The sequence below is a fragment of the Eurypyga helias genome, unplaced genomic scaffold (genome assembly GCF_000690775.1).
Source record: "Eurypyga helias isolate BGI_N326 unplaced genomic scaffold, ASM69077v1 scaffold18783, whole genome shotgun sequence".
NCBI lineage: Eukaryota > Metazoa > Chordata > Aves > Eurypygiformes > Eurypygidae > Eurypyga > Eurypyga helias.
Genome location: NW_010242086.1, coordinates 1 through 14,355, shown reverse-complemented (window position 1 = coordinate 14,355; position 14,355 = coordinate 1). Strand labels below are relative to the sequence as shown.

General features: G+C 45.4%; 2 protein-coding genes across 2 annotated transcripts; one reads left to right on the top strand and one right to left on the bottom strand.

Moving 5' to 3' along the window:
- Window positions 1-293: 293 nt before the first annotated feature.
- SETD8 (SET domain containing (lysine methyltransferase) 8) lies at window positions 294-6,014 on the top strand (the record flags this gene model as incomplete). The annotated part of the gene is made up of 6 exons (XM_010148976.1): window positions 294-450; window positions 1,894-2,110; window positions 2,915-2,999; window positions 3,355-3,414; window positions 4,501-4,691; window positions 5,804-6,014. Coding segments are annotated over 6 exons (921 nt in total), but the record flags the coding sequence as incomplete, so codon positions are not given.
- Window positions 6,015-10,189: 4,175 nt separating this feature from the next.
- RILPL2 (Rab interacting lysosomal protein-like 2) lies at window positions 10,190-13,269 on the bottom strand (the record flags this gene model as incomplete). Its single annotated transcript, XM_010148975.1, has 3 exons — window positions 10,190-10,214; window positions 10,681-10,788; window positions 13,118-13,269. Coding segments are annotated over 3 exons (285 nt in total), but the record flags the coding sequence as incomplete, so codon positions are not given.
- Window positions 13,270-14,355: the final 1,086 nt, after the last annotated feature.

Sequence of the window (14,355 nt, the reverse complement as noted above, 5' to 3'; positions counted from 1 at the left end):
TAGCACCAGAGTTCATACTGTGAAGCACAGGGTGCAAGCTGTAGTTAGTTAACAACTACCTACTCCTGCCACATCTCCCGTGGAATTCCTCTTGGACTGGGAGTTTGTGTTAGTAAAGTCTTGGAGTGCTTACCAACATCCTGTTTTCACTCGGTGCAAGTATGATGCATTAAAGCAGTGTAATTTGCATTAGCACAGCCCTCAGCCCTTGTCTTTGCAGCGTTTTGTGCAATACCGGCTTGAAGTTCCTGGCTTCTCTGTGATGTACTGATTTCTGTGTGGGTCTGTTTTAGGAGAATGTGTTTATTGGTCAATCCAAAATCTACAGCTACCTGAATCCTAACAAAACTCCTGGTGCTCGGCCCCCGCTTCAAGAAGAAAACTCTGTCATGTATCACGAGGTGAAATGTCAGGGCAAAACACTAAACGAAACCTTCAGGAAAGGAGATGGTAAGATTGATTTTTTGGATTGCTTGCCTCAGTAAATGTGCCCCCCCAACCCTTTATGAAAACTTCAATACACTGTCAAGAAGGCTAGGCAGCTCCTCTGGTCCAGTAGCAACTGGGACACCAGTTGCCCACCAGCAAACTGGGACTCTACAAAGATGAGGGTGTCCTTTGCAAAACTCAGGTCACAGGTTTACCAGACTTTTTGTCTGGCTGGGTTTGTGTTATCTCTCTGGATATAGAAAGCCAATGCCTGCACTGTCAATGTGCCCTAATGTCCCTGCAACTCTATTACTGCTTTGCTACTTCAGGTCAGTGTTTGGCACTTTGTTTACTTTTTGTCTGTTTTATTACCTAAAACTGGCTTGTTTTATAAGTTGACTACTTTATATAAAGGCAATTCAAAGTCAGATCAGGTATGAGGTAGTGGCAGAAGAAGAAACAATTCTTAAATTTTCAGGATGAAATAAAGGCAGTGAGGAGGAGCACAGATTGTGGATGCTGAGCTCCAGGCTTCATAGTTGCTTCATTGCAGTGGCTAGGAACGGGTGGGAATGTCGATAAGTTTGTGGAGGTAGGGGGGAAGGTGGCTTGTGATTAAAGGTGAATTTAATAGCCTTGGTAATTTATCAAAACATTTTGATGCAAACACTTCTTAGCAAGCAGGTATTTTAGGTCCCACTCAGTGTAGGGAGTATCAGGTTTTCTGGAGTCTTAAGGCCTTTAGCTCTCCAGTTTTGAGAAGGAAGTGAAGATGGCTTTAGCTTGTCCCACTGCTGTGGCCTTGCCACTGTGGTTCATTTCTCCAGTCAGACTAAAGCATCAGTCCAAGCAGATGGGACTGTTAAACCTGGTGATTTGCTTTAAATAAAACAGCTATTTGGCTTTAAGCCATGCTCGCCTACCTCTAATAAATCAGTTGGCTGAGAAGGAGGATGGGGTTGTATCAAGGTAGGATGCATGCAACCAAGAAAACACTGGCGGTGCTGGGGGGAGACTTCTTGTAATTGCCAGCCCTTTAGCTCCCATGGATTTTGTCCGTGTTGGCCACTTGGTACCAGCATCTGCAGCTACTGATCACAGCAGTGCAGGATCCAGAGGGGTTTCCTCTCCCTTGTTAGTGCAGGATGTTGATAAGCTTATGCCAACTTGATAACTTAGTATGCCGGATGCGATCTGTGCATACTAAACCATGCACGTTTCAGACACTGCACTGAAGGTGCTGCACGCTCAGGTTTGGAAAACTGAGTCACAAATCTTTACCCTCCCTCCGTCAGGGAAGGTCTGCTTATCTGGGTCTAGCAGAAAGAGATCGTATCATTCCCTTCCTCTTTCTCCTGTTTGGCAAAACTAGAAACTTGGACTAGAAGCCATTGGAAATGACTTAAAGCACTCTGGTATAGATGGTCCTAAGTTCAGAGCCTTACTTTATTTTCCTGTCGCCAGAAAAAAAGCATGGTGGCAATATAATCGAAGGTGCTACAAAACCAGATGACCAGAAAGATAAAGAAGGTGGGTGCAATACTTCAGTGCCTTCCTCTGATCAAAACCAAGAAGCTGCAGAAACTCAAAAGACGTCCCTGCCTTCGGACTGTGCTGCAGAGGCCAATGCAAAGCCAGCTCAGAAGAAGATGGTTAAAGCAAAGCGTGGACCAAGGAGAAAGTAAGTGACTTCTGGAATTGTAAAAGCTTCTCTTCTGTGTGTCCCTTGCACCCAGAGGCTTTGTTCTGCATTTGTCCTTCAGGAACTACAGGCAGACCTGTAATTAGTGTTCCTCTTTGCCTTTTTTTAAAGCAAATGGTTCTGGTGGGGGAACAAATCTTAAAAGACACCTCTTTGTTTTCTCAAGAATAATGTTTGAAAATACAAAACAGCACCCAAGTTATTTATCTGCCTTGAAGAGGACTTTGTTTTTCATGAAAGCAAGACTAATGTATCTTAACTGAAACACTTGCTGATCACCTAAAGAAAAATATAAAACTAATGAGCCATTAAGACCTACTTTTCTGTGGACAAGTGGGAATGTATCTTGTCAGAAACAGAATATTAGATTAATTACAGTTGGAGGCTTCCTGGCTGAGCTGATAATCTTTCTCATGATACTGGAGTAATGTGACCTAACATTAATGAATTCCTTGCCAAGCAGTTTTCATGACCTAAATTTTAAAGTGCCTTCTGGCAAGGCGCACGGAGGGGGGCGGGGTGGGCTTCAGGCTTGTAATGTGACCTTCAATGGGTTTCCAGTGGCACCTTGTAGTTAAAGAAATGCTGCTAGAGGAGTGGAAACAGCGTGAGGAAGAAAAGGGGGTCTCGCTTTTGGCTTGAAGTGTAGAGTACTGAGAAGAAACACTGATTCATATTGATCACCTTTAAACATACCAGGCTGAAAATAACACCTCTGTCCTAGAGGTGTAACTTCACAAATAGTCTGAAAGTTGGGTGTTCTTTATCTTTCTTATCCCTTAGAACGCAAGGAAGAACACCAAATCGAAAAGTGACAGATTATTACCCAGTTAGAAGAAGTTCCAGGAAGAGCAAATCGGAATTGGAGGTAGTGCTTTGTGGTAAAATAACATCGCTCGTAATGTTGCTGGTTTGAGGAAGCGCGTAACTATCTGTAAATGGTTTCCACACTGCCCAAATACAAATAGCATTGTGCGCTGCAAGTACTGTTAGGAACATTCTTAAAATTTGGAAATTCTGATCTAGTTCTTCTAGGACAGAATCAAGCTGCCTCTGTGTTTTATGGGGCAGATACCGGTTTCCTTACTGTTCAGTTTTGCTAGAAATAGGGCATGGTTTGGAAAAAAGAGTGTCACTGGCTAATGATTTCCTTTCAGCTATAGAATAATCTACAAAAACTATCCACAATGCTGTGGTTTTATTTGTTCTTGTTTGTTCCACAGACTGAGGAGAGGAGGAAAATCGATGAGCTAATTACAAGTGGGAAAGAAGAAGGAATGAAGGTAACTGCAATGCCAGCCTGAGTAGCCATGTCCTGTTTATCCAGTATCTCGCTGTTCATCTGTTTAAGCAGAAAGTAGAAAAACTCCATCTCAGAACTGCTGCAGCTCCTCAGTAGTAAGATGAAAGTGCAGCAAAGCTGGAGCACGGTCTTTCCTTTTGGATGAGCAATATTTGGCTCTGAAGAACATGTATGTGCAGCCTCAGTCATAAAAAACAAGAAGCTTTATAGTCTTTACTGCAACTGCACTTGGTCCCTTTAGCATCTCATTTCTTGGGTTAGCTTCCAGAAATGGAGTTGGATATAGCATCTCCACTGTCCTATCTTTTAAAGGTAATACCTATATATAATGCCTGGATGGTAACACATTCTCTTAGCCTGCATCCAGTTGCTCTGGGGTCTTCATTATGGCACGTGGGATCATGGATTGTACTGGTTTTCCTCCCACTGCTAGAAAATACTGGTTATTGGGACCACGTGCTTACAATTTGTGTTCCTCTGATCACCCTTTTTAGAATTTAAACCATAAACAACTCCTGGAAGTGCAGAAGAGCTGTGATTCTTGAAAAGCAGCAGCCTGTAGTTAACACTGTTCCATCTATGACAGTGATAGGAGAAGGTTCTTGGAGTTGTCCAGTTTACAGGGGGAGGCAGGAATAATAAAGTATACTGCTGGGTGATAAATGTAATTTCTGTGATTGCTCTTTCTGTTCCTCTAACGTCTTAACCTGTGCGTGCTAATGGTTATGGTGCCCCTGAAATGGAAAAGCTCACTGCCTCAGCTAACAGGGAGTTTAAAAGGAAAAATAGGTAAATCTTCTCTCCATATGGTTTATTTAAAGTCATTCTTATTTCTTTGATTGGAAGACTTTGTATCAAAAATCCTGGTGATTCAGGGTGTGTCCTAACCTCCTATATCTTCCACAATGCTGTGCACTGTGTTTCTACAGCTTTGTCTGCAATACACACAAATTACCCTGCTGTGGCATTTTTTTAATGATGAATCACTGATTGCCTATTAACAGCATATTTGCAAGCATGTACATACTTTCTAGTTTCCCAGCTGGTTTTCTTTTCAACTCAACAGATTGATTACATCGATGGCAAAGGGAGAGGAGTAATCGCTACGAAACATTTTAATCGAGGAGAATTTGTAGTTGAATATCATGGGGATCTCATAGAGATCACTGATGCGAAGAAGCGAGAAGCCGTGTATGCTCAAGATCCATCCACAGGCTGCTATATGTACTATTTTCAGTACCTCAGCAAAACGTACTGGTAAGCTTCTCTTCCCTTAAATGTGATAGTTGAGTGATACAGACTTTACTGCTTTTTCTTGTTTTCATCCAAAAAATCCAAATTAATGGGAACTGTGAATTAGGAAATCTCTTTGGTGCACTCTTTCATGAGCCTCCTGTACCTCTGGGCTAAAAGCAGAGGTAGGTGACTCAAAGCCTTATTCTCTGAGGTGCAGCACAAGCTCTATGGAGAGCTGTGTCTGCTTGGATGAGACTTCTGGCTCTGCTGTGGACTTCTGCCTGAACTTACTCTCTCGTAAAATTCGCTACTTCTGAGTTGCAAGGGTTTTGTTTGAAAAGCAGTATGGACCAACACTCTGCAAGAGAAACATTTCCTTCAACTGTCTTTGGGTCTCGTCCTTTCTCTAGTACCTGACACCCACCCCATGTGCGTGCTTTATCACTCTGCTGTTTCGTTTGCTCCGACTCCCAGTTCTCTCACAGCAGCTGCTCAGATGATGCACCTTCCTCCTTGGCTGCCATTGCTGGGTACTGGCGTGTGGTCACGTCACCTGTGTATCAATTACCTCAAAGTGCCTGCCTTGCAGTCCAGACGCCACAGTGATAGCTGCCGTAACAATTCTGTGTGCAGCGAGGGGCACTGGAGCTTCAGTATCCAGGTCTCTGGAAGCTGAGCATGTAGTCTTTAGGCATTCTCAGCTTTCCATGCAAGTAGAGAGTTTTGCTGCCCTACGCAGCGGGTGATGCTTAGCTCGGACACCACTTCCTGAGGGAAAGGTGTTTAAGGTATCAAGCCTTTCCGGTGGTGGTCTACATCTGGATTCTGCTATTCTTCGTGATGGTTGAGAGCTGCTCGGAAACGAGCAGGTCAAAACACAGTCCAAAGTTTCCTGTTTTCTGGTGTTTGTGGTAACTTAAACATCTCCCAGAATTGCTTTAGTTTACCTATGTCGCCATATTATGGGCTGTCGGTTTAATCATGTGAATATTCTGTAATGTTCTGGTTTTTTTCCTTCATTTTTCAAGCCTTGTGTGGATTCCTTGTTCCTTACCCGATTTGCGCTGTGGTTCTTGTCCACAACCCAATTGCGTGATACGCAGCAATCCTGCATTCTGTTCTTGTTCTTTCAGTGTTGATGCTACAAAAGAAACTAATCGTCTGGGAAGACTAATTAATCACAGCAAATGTGGCAATTGTCAAACAAAGCTTCATGACATTGACGGTGTGCCTCATCTCATACTGATAGCTTCCAGAGACATTAAAGCAGGTGAAGAACTGTTGTATGACTATGGAGACAGAAGCAAAGCTTCCATTGCAGCTCATCCGTGGCTGAAACACTAATTCATCTTCTTTTGGGTTTTTTTCTTTTGGACTGAGTGCTCTACAAGGAATCAGTGGATTTTTTTTTTTCTTTTTTCCCCCTCCCTGTCCTCACTTCCCTAAGCTTTCTTAGTGGACTGCTTATGGTGTTCTGAGCTCCTTAAAAACTACCTTTTGCTTTGCAGTATTTAAATGCCTAATACAGTTTTCCAGGCAGGCTTGAATAATTGATTTTAGATTGCCAAAACTTTTCTATCATAAAAGGAAACCTTCCCTAGAATTTGAATACTTCTGCGTAGTGACCAGTGCCACTTGAGCATGTAGTCCAAGACTTCCACAGAAACTCAATCACGTGGGCTGTGATTCTGCTTTTGCAGTGAAATCTCATGCTCCACTTCGTGGGGTGATGAACTTGGCATTAGCTTTATGACCGCAGATGTACTTCTGTACTACGACTCCTACATCCGATGGCTTGACTGCTCGTCACACTGCTTTTTACAGCCCAGTGCTGACGGGGTTCTCTGAGATGGATGCTACTATCCTCCTCAAATAATTTGTAGTAGCGATCTATTTTTTCCTGTGTTGTATCTCATGTTGGCAGTGAACTTCAGATGCACTGGTGCTGAGGGAAAGGGTCAAATTGGCTACTTTCTCCAGAGAAATGACTCCGAGCCAAATGAGGATGGATTTTGATAGACTGGTTTGATAATGATCAGGAATGTGGAGATAGAACAGTGAGAATCAATGTTTGACGTGACTTTTTTTCTAGAAATGAAGATGATGGTACCTTTTTTGTAGTTGGTGACTGATTCTTGGAGGTGTCTCCCAAAGGATTTTAAAGAAGGAAAAGAAAAAGCTCTCAAATTTTTGTATAACCTTCCTATGCTAATTAGCCACATGAGAAGCTATTTATTTACTGTGAATGCTTGAAGTAGAGCATAGCAGTTCCAAAAATAGGAGTCATCTTCATATGCAGCTTCAGACTGTAATGATGGAGTTCATGCAATGAAGAAAGTAGATTCCTTATTGCCTGGTCCTGTAGGTCTGTCCAGCATGGTCTGGTCCCACTGTCTTAAATGGGAGTTGAGCGCTTAGCATCTTGCGGATGTTTGTTACTGTTGGAGAACCAAATCTGTGATATAGGCGGGCAATACAATGCAGGTCCTTTATGTTAAAGATGAATTCTTACCAGTTGGAATTTTTGCCAAGGCAGGCTTGGCATGTGTGTAGATGAAAATGGCTGTGAGCCATCAGCCACGCTTGCTGCTGGAAGACGTCAGCAAGGGATCTGTGGCTCTGTTAGCATCTCCTGTTCCTCATGTCTTGAAGGCTGCTGCTGTTCCAGCTAACGCCCTCTAGGACAATCGTATGTGCTTGCCTATGTGATAGGTCAAATAGCAACAACATCCTGGTTGTACGCTCCAGCAGCAAGAGAGGTGGCTTAGTGATGTATTTTTTAAATTAAAAACTTGAAGACAATGTCTCTGTAAAATAAAGAATATATTTATTATTGATGAAGTGGCTGCTATAGTACCTGTCTCCATTGTAGATCTTTAGCATTTTGGAAGAAAGCTGTGAAAATCATTAGCCATTAAATGCTTTATATTATTTACTACTTAACACCAGGCAAGCTCATTAGAGACAGCTTGTGTATTTTCACCATTTCTGAAGAATGAACTGGAGACCTGTTACCTTTCATGTACTGAGCTACAGGTAAGCTGTGTTGGCTGGCTCGTTCAAGCCGGCACTGATCTTTCTCTGGTCTCGGTAACAGAGACTACAGCAGTGTACAGTATCCTGGTTTACTAGAACACTTCCCTTAAGTCAAAATTGGAATAAAATCCCTTTTTCTTTTTTTTTTTATTTAAACATCTGCTTGTTCTCTATGAGGTCAAATAGCTTAAAACCTCTGATCACTTTTGTAAAGAAAGGGGGAAGATCTCTCCCTGGTTTTTTTGCATTTAAAAAAATTGTCTTTGGAACGCTTCACTGGTAACCAAGTAGCACTGCATTGGGAGATGGTAATAAAGCTGATGTTGCACTTAGTATGGATCCTTTGCTTTCCTAGGAACTGACTGTGTATATAATCTCTCTGTCAGAATACTTTCCACAGGAAGGTGCCATTTGAATTCTTAGCCCTGTGCCTTATAGGGAGGTTTCTTCTGTCACGAGGAAGAGATGCCCCTGGGGTTGGGAGCTAAACTGCCTTTGCCAGGCTGGTGTGGCTTTGCTGGGGCAGCAGGTTGCTCTAACAGGGCTGCAGCCATGGTTAGCTGCAGCCATGGAGCTCGCTCTGCTTTTGAGAGGAGCTGTGCAGCTCCCTTGGCACCAGAGCAGGTGCCAACTGTGGTGGTTCCAGGAAGAGACTAGCCCCGAAAGGCTGAGGTGCTCTCCCATCTCCTTCACCTGGTGATGACACACCTCTTTTTTTTCTCTCTCTTTTTTTTTTTTTTTTTAATAAACGACATCCTAAATGGTAAACTGGAAAGAATAATCGCAGCTTTCATTACTGCCTCCTTCAGTGAACTGCAATGAGTGGCCCAGGGCTGCGCCTGTCTCCTGCTCTGTGGCAGGCTGCTGCTTTTGCCCAGCTCTGTTAATCTGTGCACTTTATTACCTGCAGCTGTTTCATTAAGACTTAGTAGAGTGATCAGTGTGTTTGGGGGCATAATTCCTCCTCCTTTCCCTTGTTAAAGGAGGTTGGGAAATACATCCCTGGATAAACCCCAGAAGATGGAGTTCAGGGCACACATACACATCTCTGCAGCTCAGAGGTGGATCCTGGCTGCTGCTGATGCACGACTATGTATTTGTTTTTTTAAACACAAACCCTCCTCTAAGGAAATGCAGTAACTTCCTTCCCTGCCACCATGCTCTAGAAAATACATCGCAGCAGCATGCCAAGGCTTACTGATGTTTTGAAGATGGCAAAATGAGCAGTTCTGTGCCCTGGCTAAACCAGCTTGCATAGGTCTGACACCTTTGCTGGTGCATTGCTCACGTTCTCTGAAAGCAGAGTGCAGTTCTACCTTCGGCACAGCCGCGTTCGCATTGCACCTCTGAGCAGATGCATGACGTGTCCTGGATTTTTCATGCTGCTAGCGCATGAGAGGGAATCAAAAGATTGCAGAGCCTGCTTTCGCTTCTGGGGAGTAAGATGATAGTTTGACACCTGTCACTGGTCCTTTTATGTCTGTTCAGACTTTTCTGCTCTGGAAATTCTACTTTTTTAAATGTGGAACCTAATTGGTATCTTTCAAGCTGCTTTTGTACTCCTCTGTTTGCCCTGTATGCTTCTGCTGGTGATAAATCTCATTACTTGGGCTAATACACAGCTTGTGGCAGTTGACTGAAAGAACAGAGCTTATGAAAAATGCAACTGTCTGCCACAGGAGACCTTTAGCTGTCAGAACTGGAATGTTTGGTGCATCTGCGCTAGTTTGAGCACGTCTGCACCTCTAAGAAGACATTAGTCCTGCACGTGGGCAGAGCACGATGCGGCAGCTTTTCTTCCCCTGCTGTGCTCTTCACCATCTTTCATCTTGACCCAAATGCTCCTCCTGCATGCACAGGGCTTCTGTTGTCACAGCTTAACTGGGTCGCCCTTTGGTGGGACAGGCTTCTGCTTGCTGCTGCCTGTGTCTCACCCACCTAATGCAAAGAAAGCCAGTACAAAAAGCAGTGCTGGGCTTTTCTTCGAGCGGTTCTGTGTTAGTGCAGGATCCCCGCTTTCTGCACAAGCGCAGCGGGGACTGTGATCTGAGTGGGCTCTCCCCTCCCAGCACTTGGGTATGACTGTGCTTGTGAATGGCACGTGGCTCTTAAGAATGGCTTTTCTTGCAGAATCATTTGGGCTGAGCATTTTGATAGGTGGACAGGATAAATAAATGGTAGTACCAATCATCACAGGCTCTTAATAAGAATAAAAATCACCTTTGTATAAACATTTATTCTCTATGTGTGGGTAATGTCTGCCCAGAATCTTAAGAAATACAAAAAACGTCATGTCTTTAACCGGTTTCTTAAACAGCAAAGTAAAATCTATTCTGAAGGAATATTATACAACATGATTTCTATGAGATTGCTTATCCTCTGCGTGAGGAGTGATGCTTTTTCTTGGTCGTTGACTTCCCGCTGCCTCAGAGGCTCTCCTCAGTGCCAGGTCTGACCAGAAGTGGTTAAGTTCTCAAGGATGCTCATTTTCCATGTTTAAAAGAGAACCTAAAAAAAGACAACAAAAAGGAAACCATGTACAACTGGAAAGAAGGAACATGCAGTGTGTCAGTGTGGTGGTTGCTATTTTGGGGAACTTCAGGGATGCAGCCTGTGCTTGTGGGTACTGCATACAGCTGCTTTGCACAATGTAAGCAAACCTCCAGGGACAGCCGGCGTGTTCCCACGGCAGAGCCTTAACGCGCTAGCAGGGACGGCCACTATTGTGTCGGTTTGCTCTGAAATGCTTATTTCTCCTAGAAAAAAGTGACGCCCTGTTTGCCTGGGTGGGGGGGTTGTCTTCCTGTGGAGTGCTTTTTCCACAGGCAAGGATTTCTCTGTCGGGTTTTAATTTTACAGGGGGAGAAGGAGAAAACAATATTCAGCCAACCAGGCCAAAGTTCAGAATTCATCCCTGGATTCACCAAGTACGAAGCGTGCCATATTCTGCCTAAAAAGTTGCAGACAAACGTACAGCCGTTTGATGATTGTCTTCTCTTGACTGTCCTTGCTGGGGCCAGGGCTGCTGCTGCTGGCCTCTTTCTCCAGTTCTTCAATTTGGTCCCTTTGCGAGATGATACCACTGGGAAAAGAAGAGGGTTTATTTATTTTCCGTGGGTCTGCGCGTGGCACGGTATCGCTGTCTGTAAAACCCTTCAGCGGGCAGCCTGCGATGGGCAGATGGGTGTGTGCAGGACAGGTACAGCAGCCTGGCCTATTTCTTGTCACGAATTGCTTGCTTGCCATAAATAATGCAGTGCAGTTTTGCTTAGGCTGTGCTTTAATGAGAACACTCAGAAAGTAACGAGCCGACTTCTCCACAGAGAAGGCAGATCGTAACAGGAGTGAACGGGAAGTGTAATTGGATTTGTACAAGAGTCCAAAGGCAACAGTAGGGTGCAGACACAAATGGTGAATTTCTAGATGGGTGGATCTGTGGTACCTTCAGCGCAGCCGCAAAGCCTCGCACCATGCAGCTGGGAACAGATGGGAGATTCCGTTTCCCTGCCAGGCAGGTGACTGTTCCTCTTTCCATCCTATACAGGATTAAAAAAAGCTTGGCCTGAGCTGCAGATTTTGTCATCCTGCTTTGATGCAGCTACACTCTACAGGGTTGTAACTGCCTACTTCAGGCAAAAGCTTCAGTTTTACAAAAGGATGTTTCCCCTGCCTGGAATTGAGTTAGATTTTGCCAGCTTGCACGCTACGCTGTTTTCACAGCGTGCCAAGTTACTCTCCTGAGCTGACCTCGTTTATCTTGAGAGCTGAGTGGATCAGAGCTTGTGACTGCAGTAGCTGAAGGCTGAAAGGAGCTAAGTAACCCTCGTCTGGGCCTTGGAAAGAGAAATACAGGGGGGATCTGGAAACTGGTGTGACATCAGGCATGGTGTAGTTCTGAGGCAGATTCTCCTCTCAGAGATAGGGGACTGTGAGCTGTTTGGTGATACTGCTGATCTCCAATACCTGCACGATAACTTCTACCCAGAAATGATGACTGAAAATGCAATCCCCAGACACTGTCAGTCACTTTAAGCCATTCTCTCTTGAGTATGCTCTCTGAGTATACCTTGTGCTACACAGAGCTTATTTCCAGTATACGCAAGACGTTTTAGAACAGAGATTTATCGTCTTCCCCTGCACAACTACTCTGTGCCCATACAATTATAATGAGGATTTTAGGTAAATGTTTAAAGGGAAGGTGTGTTTTGATTAAGCTGTAATACTGCACAAGGAAATAACCACATAGAACTACTTGAACTGAAAAGCAGCCTTGCCCCACTCTCTGGGTGCACGGCACCGTGACTTAAACCCCTCAAAAACTGCAAACATTCACACTGTTAATTGTTAACTCGCCTGTAATGAGCTGTGTAGCGCAGCTGGGAAGTGAAAGCACGCAGCCATTCCAGGGGCTGTGCAGCGAAGGCAGGGGCTGAGCTGGGGAAGCGGTGCCTCGCTCTGCTCCGAGAAGTGCTGCCCACCGGTTCGTAACCCGACTTCCTGGACTTAACTTCTCGGCTTAACCTGCCTGCCCCAGACAAGGCAAAGGGTGGGCTCGCTGTACCCAAGAGGCTGTCGCTGAGAGATCTCAGCTGAAATCTGTTGTGCTCAGACATTCTGTGTCTCGATTAAGCAGCAGCTTCTTGCCCCAAAGAGTTTATAATACAACTTGATGCTGAGGGGCAGAGGCTGGGGGAGAGCAGCCTTGGAGAAGGATGTGTAGCACCAAGAGCAAAACCCCTCCTGCATCCCACCCTTTGGCTCACTCTGATTCTCCCAGGCTGGTCCCTTCTACCAAAATCCTTCTCGGAAACACCTGTTTTGCACAGTTCAAGTGCCTTACACAACCCTCTGTTGACAGTCTTAAAATAATCCAGAGTTTAACTTGAAAGATGATGAAACGGCTTAATATTCTGCTTTCTAGATCAATGCCACACCCGCTGTGGGAGCAAAGGAACAGTAGATAAACCAGCGTCCCCGACGGCAAGCTGGAGGAGGAAGGCAATTTTGAGTAAAGCCGAGATGGGAACCCCTGTGCTCTTTGGTATGTAGCGAGACTTTAGACAAGAACAGTACGTGTGCAGCTGCTGGGACTTCACAGTCCATCTGCCTGAGCACCCAGCTTGTACACCGAGTGGGACTAACTGTATGTAGGCTTACGGCAGTATGGTTACGGGAACAGGCTGCCAACTGTGCAGAGCCACAGGGAGTGCAGTTTTAAAATTACGGTGCACAGAGACTTCACCATTTCCCCTTTTTCCCTTGCTCATCTGTCAGCTCTTGAGAGCACAGATGTCTCCTCTGTGTCAGGCATTGCCTAGCCCAGCCTCAGTGATCCAACCAATACTCTGATCTGCTAAGCTGCCCAGACAAGAAGTAGTTCTTGCTAGTTCCTTGCTGACTTCACAATGTACCTCTTGTAGCACTGCAGCTCCTCTTGCACCACAAGAAGCTGAGCTTTCAGCTGGTTACGCTCTTGCAATACATCTCGCAGCTCCTGTAATGTGAACCGGGGGCGATTTGGATCCGTGAGGTCTATTACCATTTTATCTGGTCCGAGGCTGAGCTGTAAAATAAACAGTGGTGGTCACGATCCTGTAACCTGTCAAAAATAGAGCACTCATATGGAGTAAAAAGTTTTATACATACGTAGTAACTCTTAGAACTAATGTGACTTCACACAATCCTGATTTTTTTCAGGCAGTTTATTATTATTTTTGTGTTCCCTTGGTGTTTGCTTCCTAGCAACCACCGTAAAGAGATTTAACTCTTTCCTGGCTGAATCATAGAATGGTTTGGGTTGGAAGGGACCTTAAAGGTCATCTAGTTCCTACCCCCTGTCATAGTTGGGCCCTGTGCTTGGCTGGGTGTGCTGTGGGTGCCCCATCGTCAGCCGTCTTCAAGGCCAGGCTGGACGAGGCTTTGAGCAACCTGGTCTAGTGGAAGGTGTCCCTGCCCAACCGTGACAGGCTCCAACCACAGCTAAAAGCACAGTCTCTGCCCCAAGGAGCCTGCAGTCTGGTTTGCCAAGAAGCCGCTTTTACCTGCTTTTTGTGGACAAGAGAGGCTGAGCAACCTATGCCGCAAAACTCTGAGGCAGAGAGAGGCGAGGACTGCATTCTCCCTTCCTGATTGAATACCTTTGTGGTAATGGGTTTTCTGGTCACAGCCATCGGTTTCCACTGCACAGACTAACAAAGCTTTCATGTCTGCAGAAATGGCAAATTGTCTTTAGGGGGCCGGTGCTGTGTGCGAGCTGTACCACGGTGGGTTCTCATCTGGGGAAACTCTGCCCGTGTGTGTCTGCACTGCACGCTGCCGAGCTAAAAGCGTGGGTGGTCATTACAGTGTGACAGGAGTGAGGGATCTGCAACTTGTAAAGCCCCCGGAGATGTCCGCTCTGGAAATGCCTTCAAGGCCACAAAGAAGCAATTCACGCAGCCTGCTTCCTCCTCTGAAAGCCGGCAAGCCACTGCGGCAAAACCATCCTCCGACCCGCCTGGTGTGAGATGGGGTTTCGCCACCCACACATGGCCAAGCGCACAGGCCCTGACGAAGGGACCTCGCAGCTGCCCCATGGCCATGCTGTCCCCACCATGCTATTGCACCTAGCAGGCACCCAGCACGGCCCTGGCACCCGCCACGGCCTTGG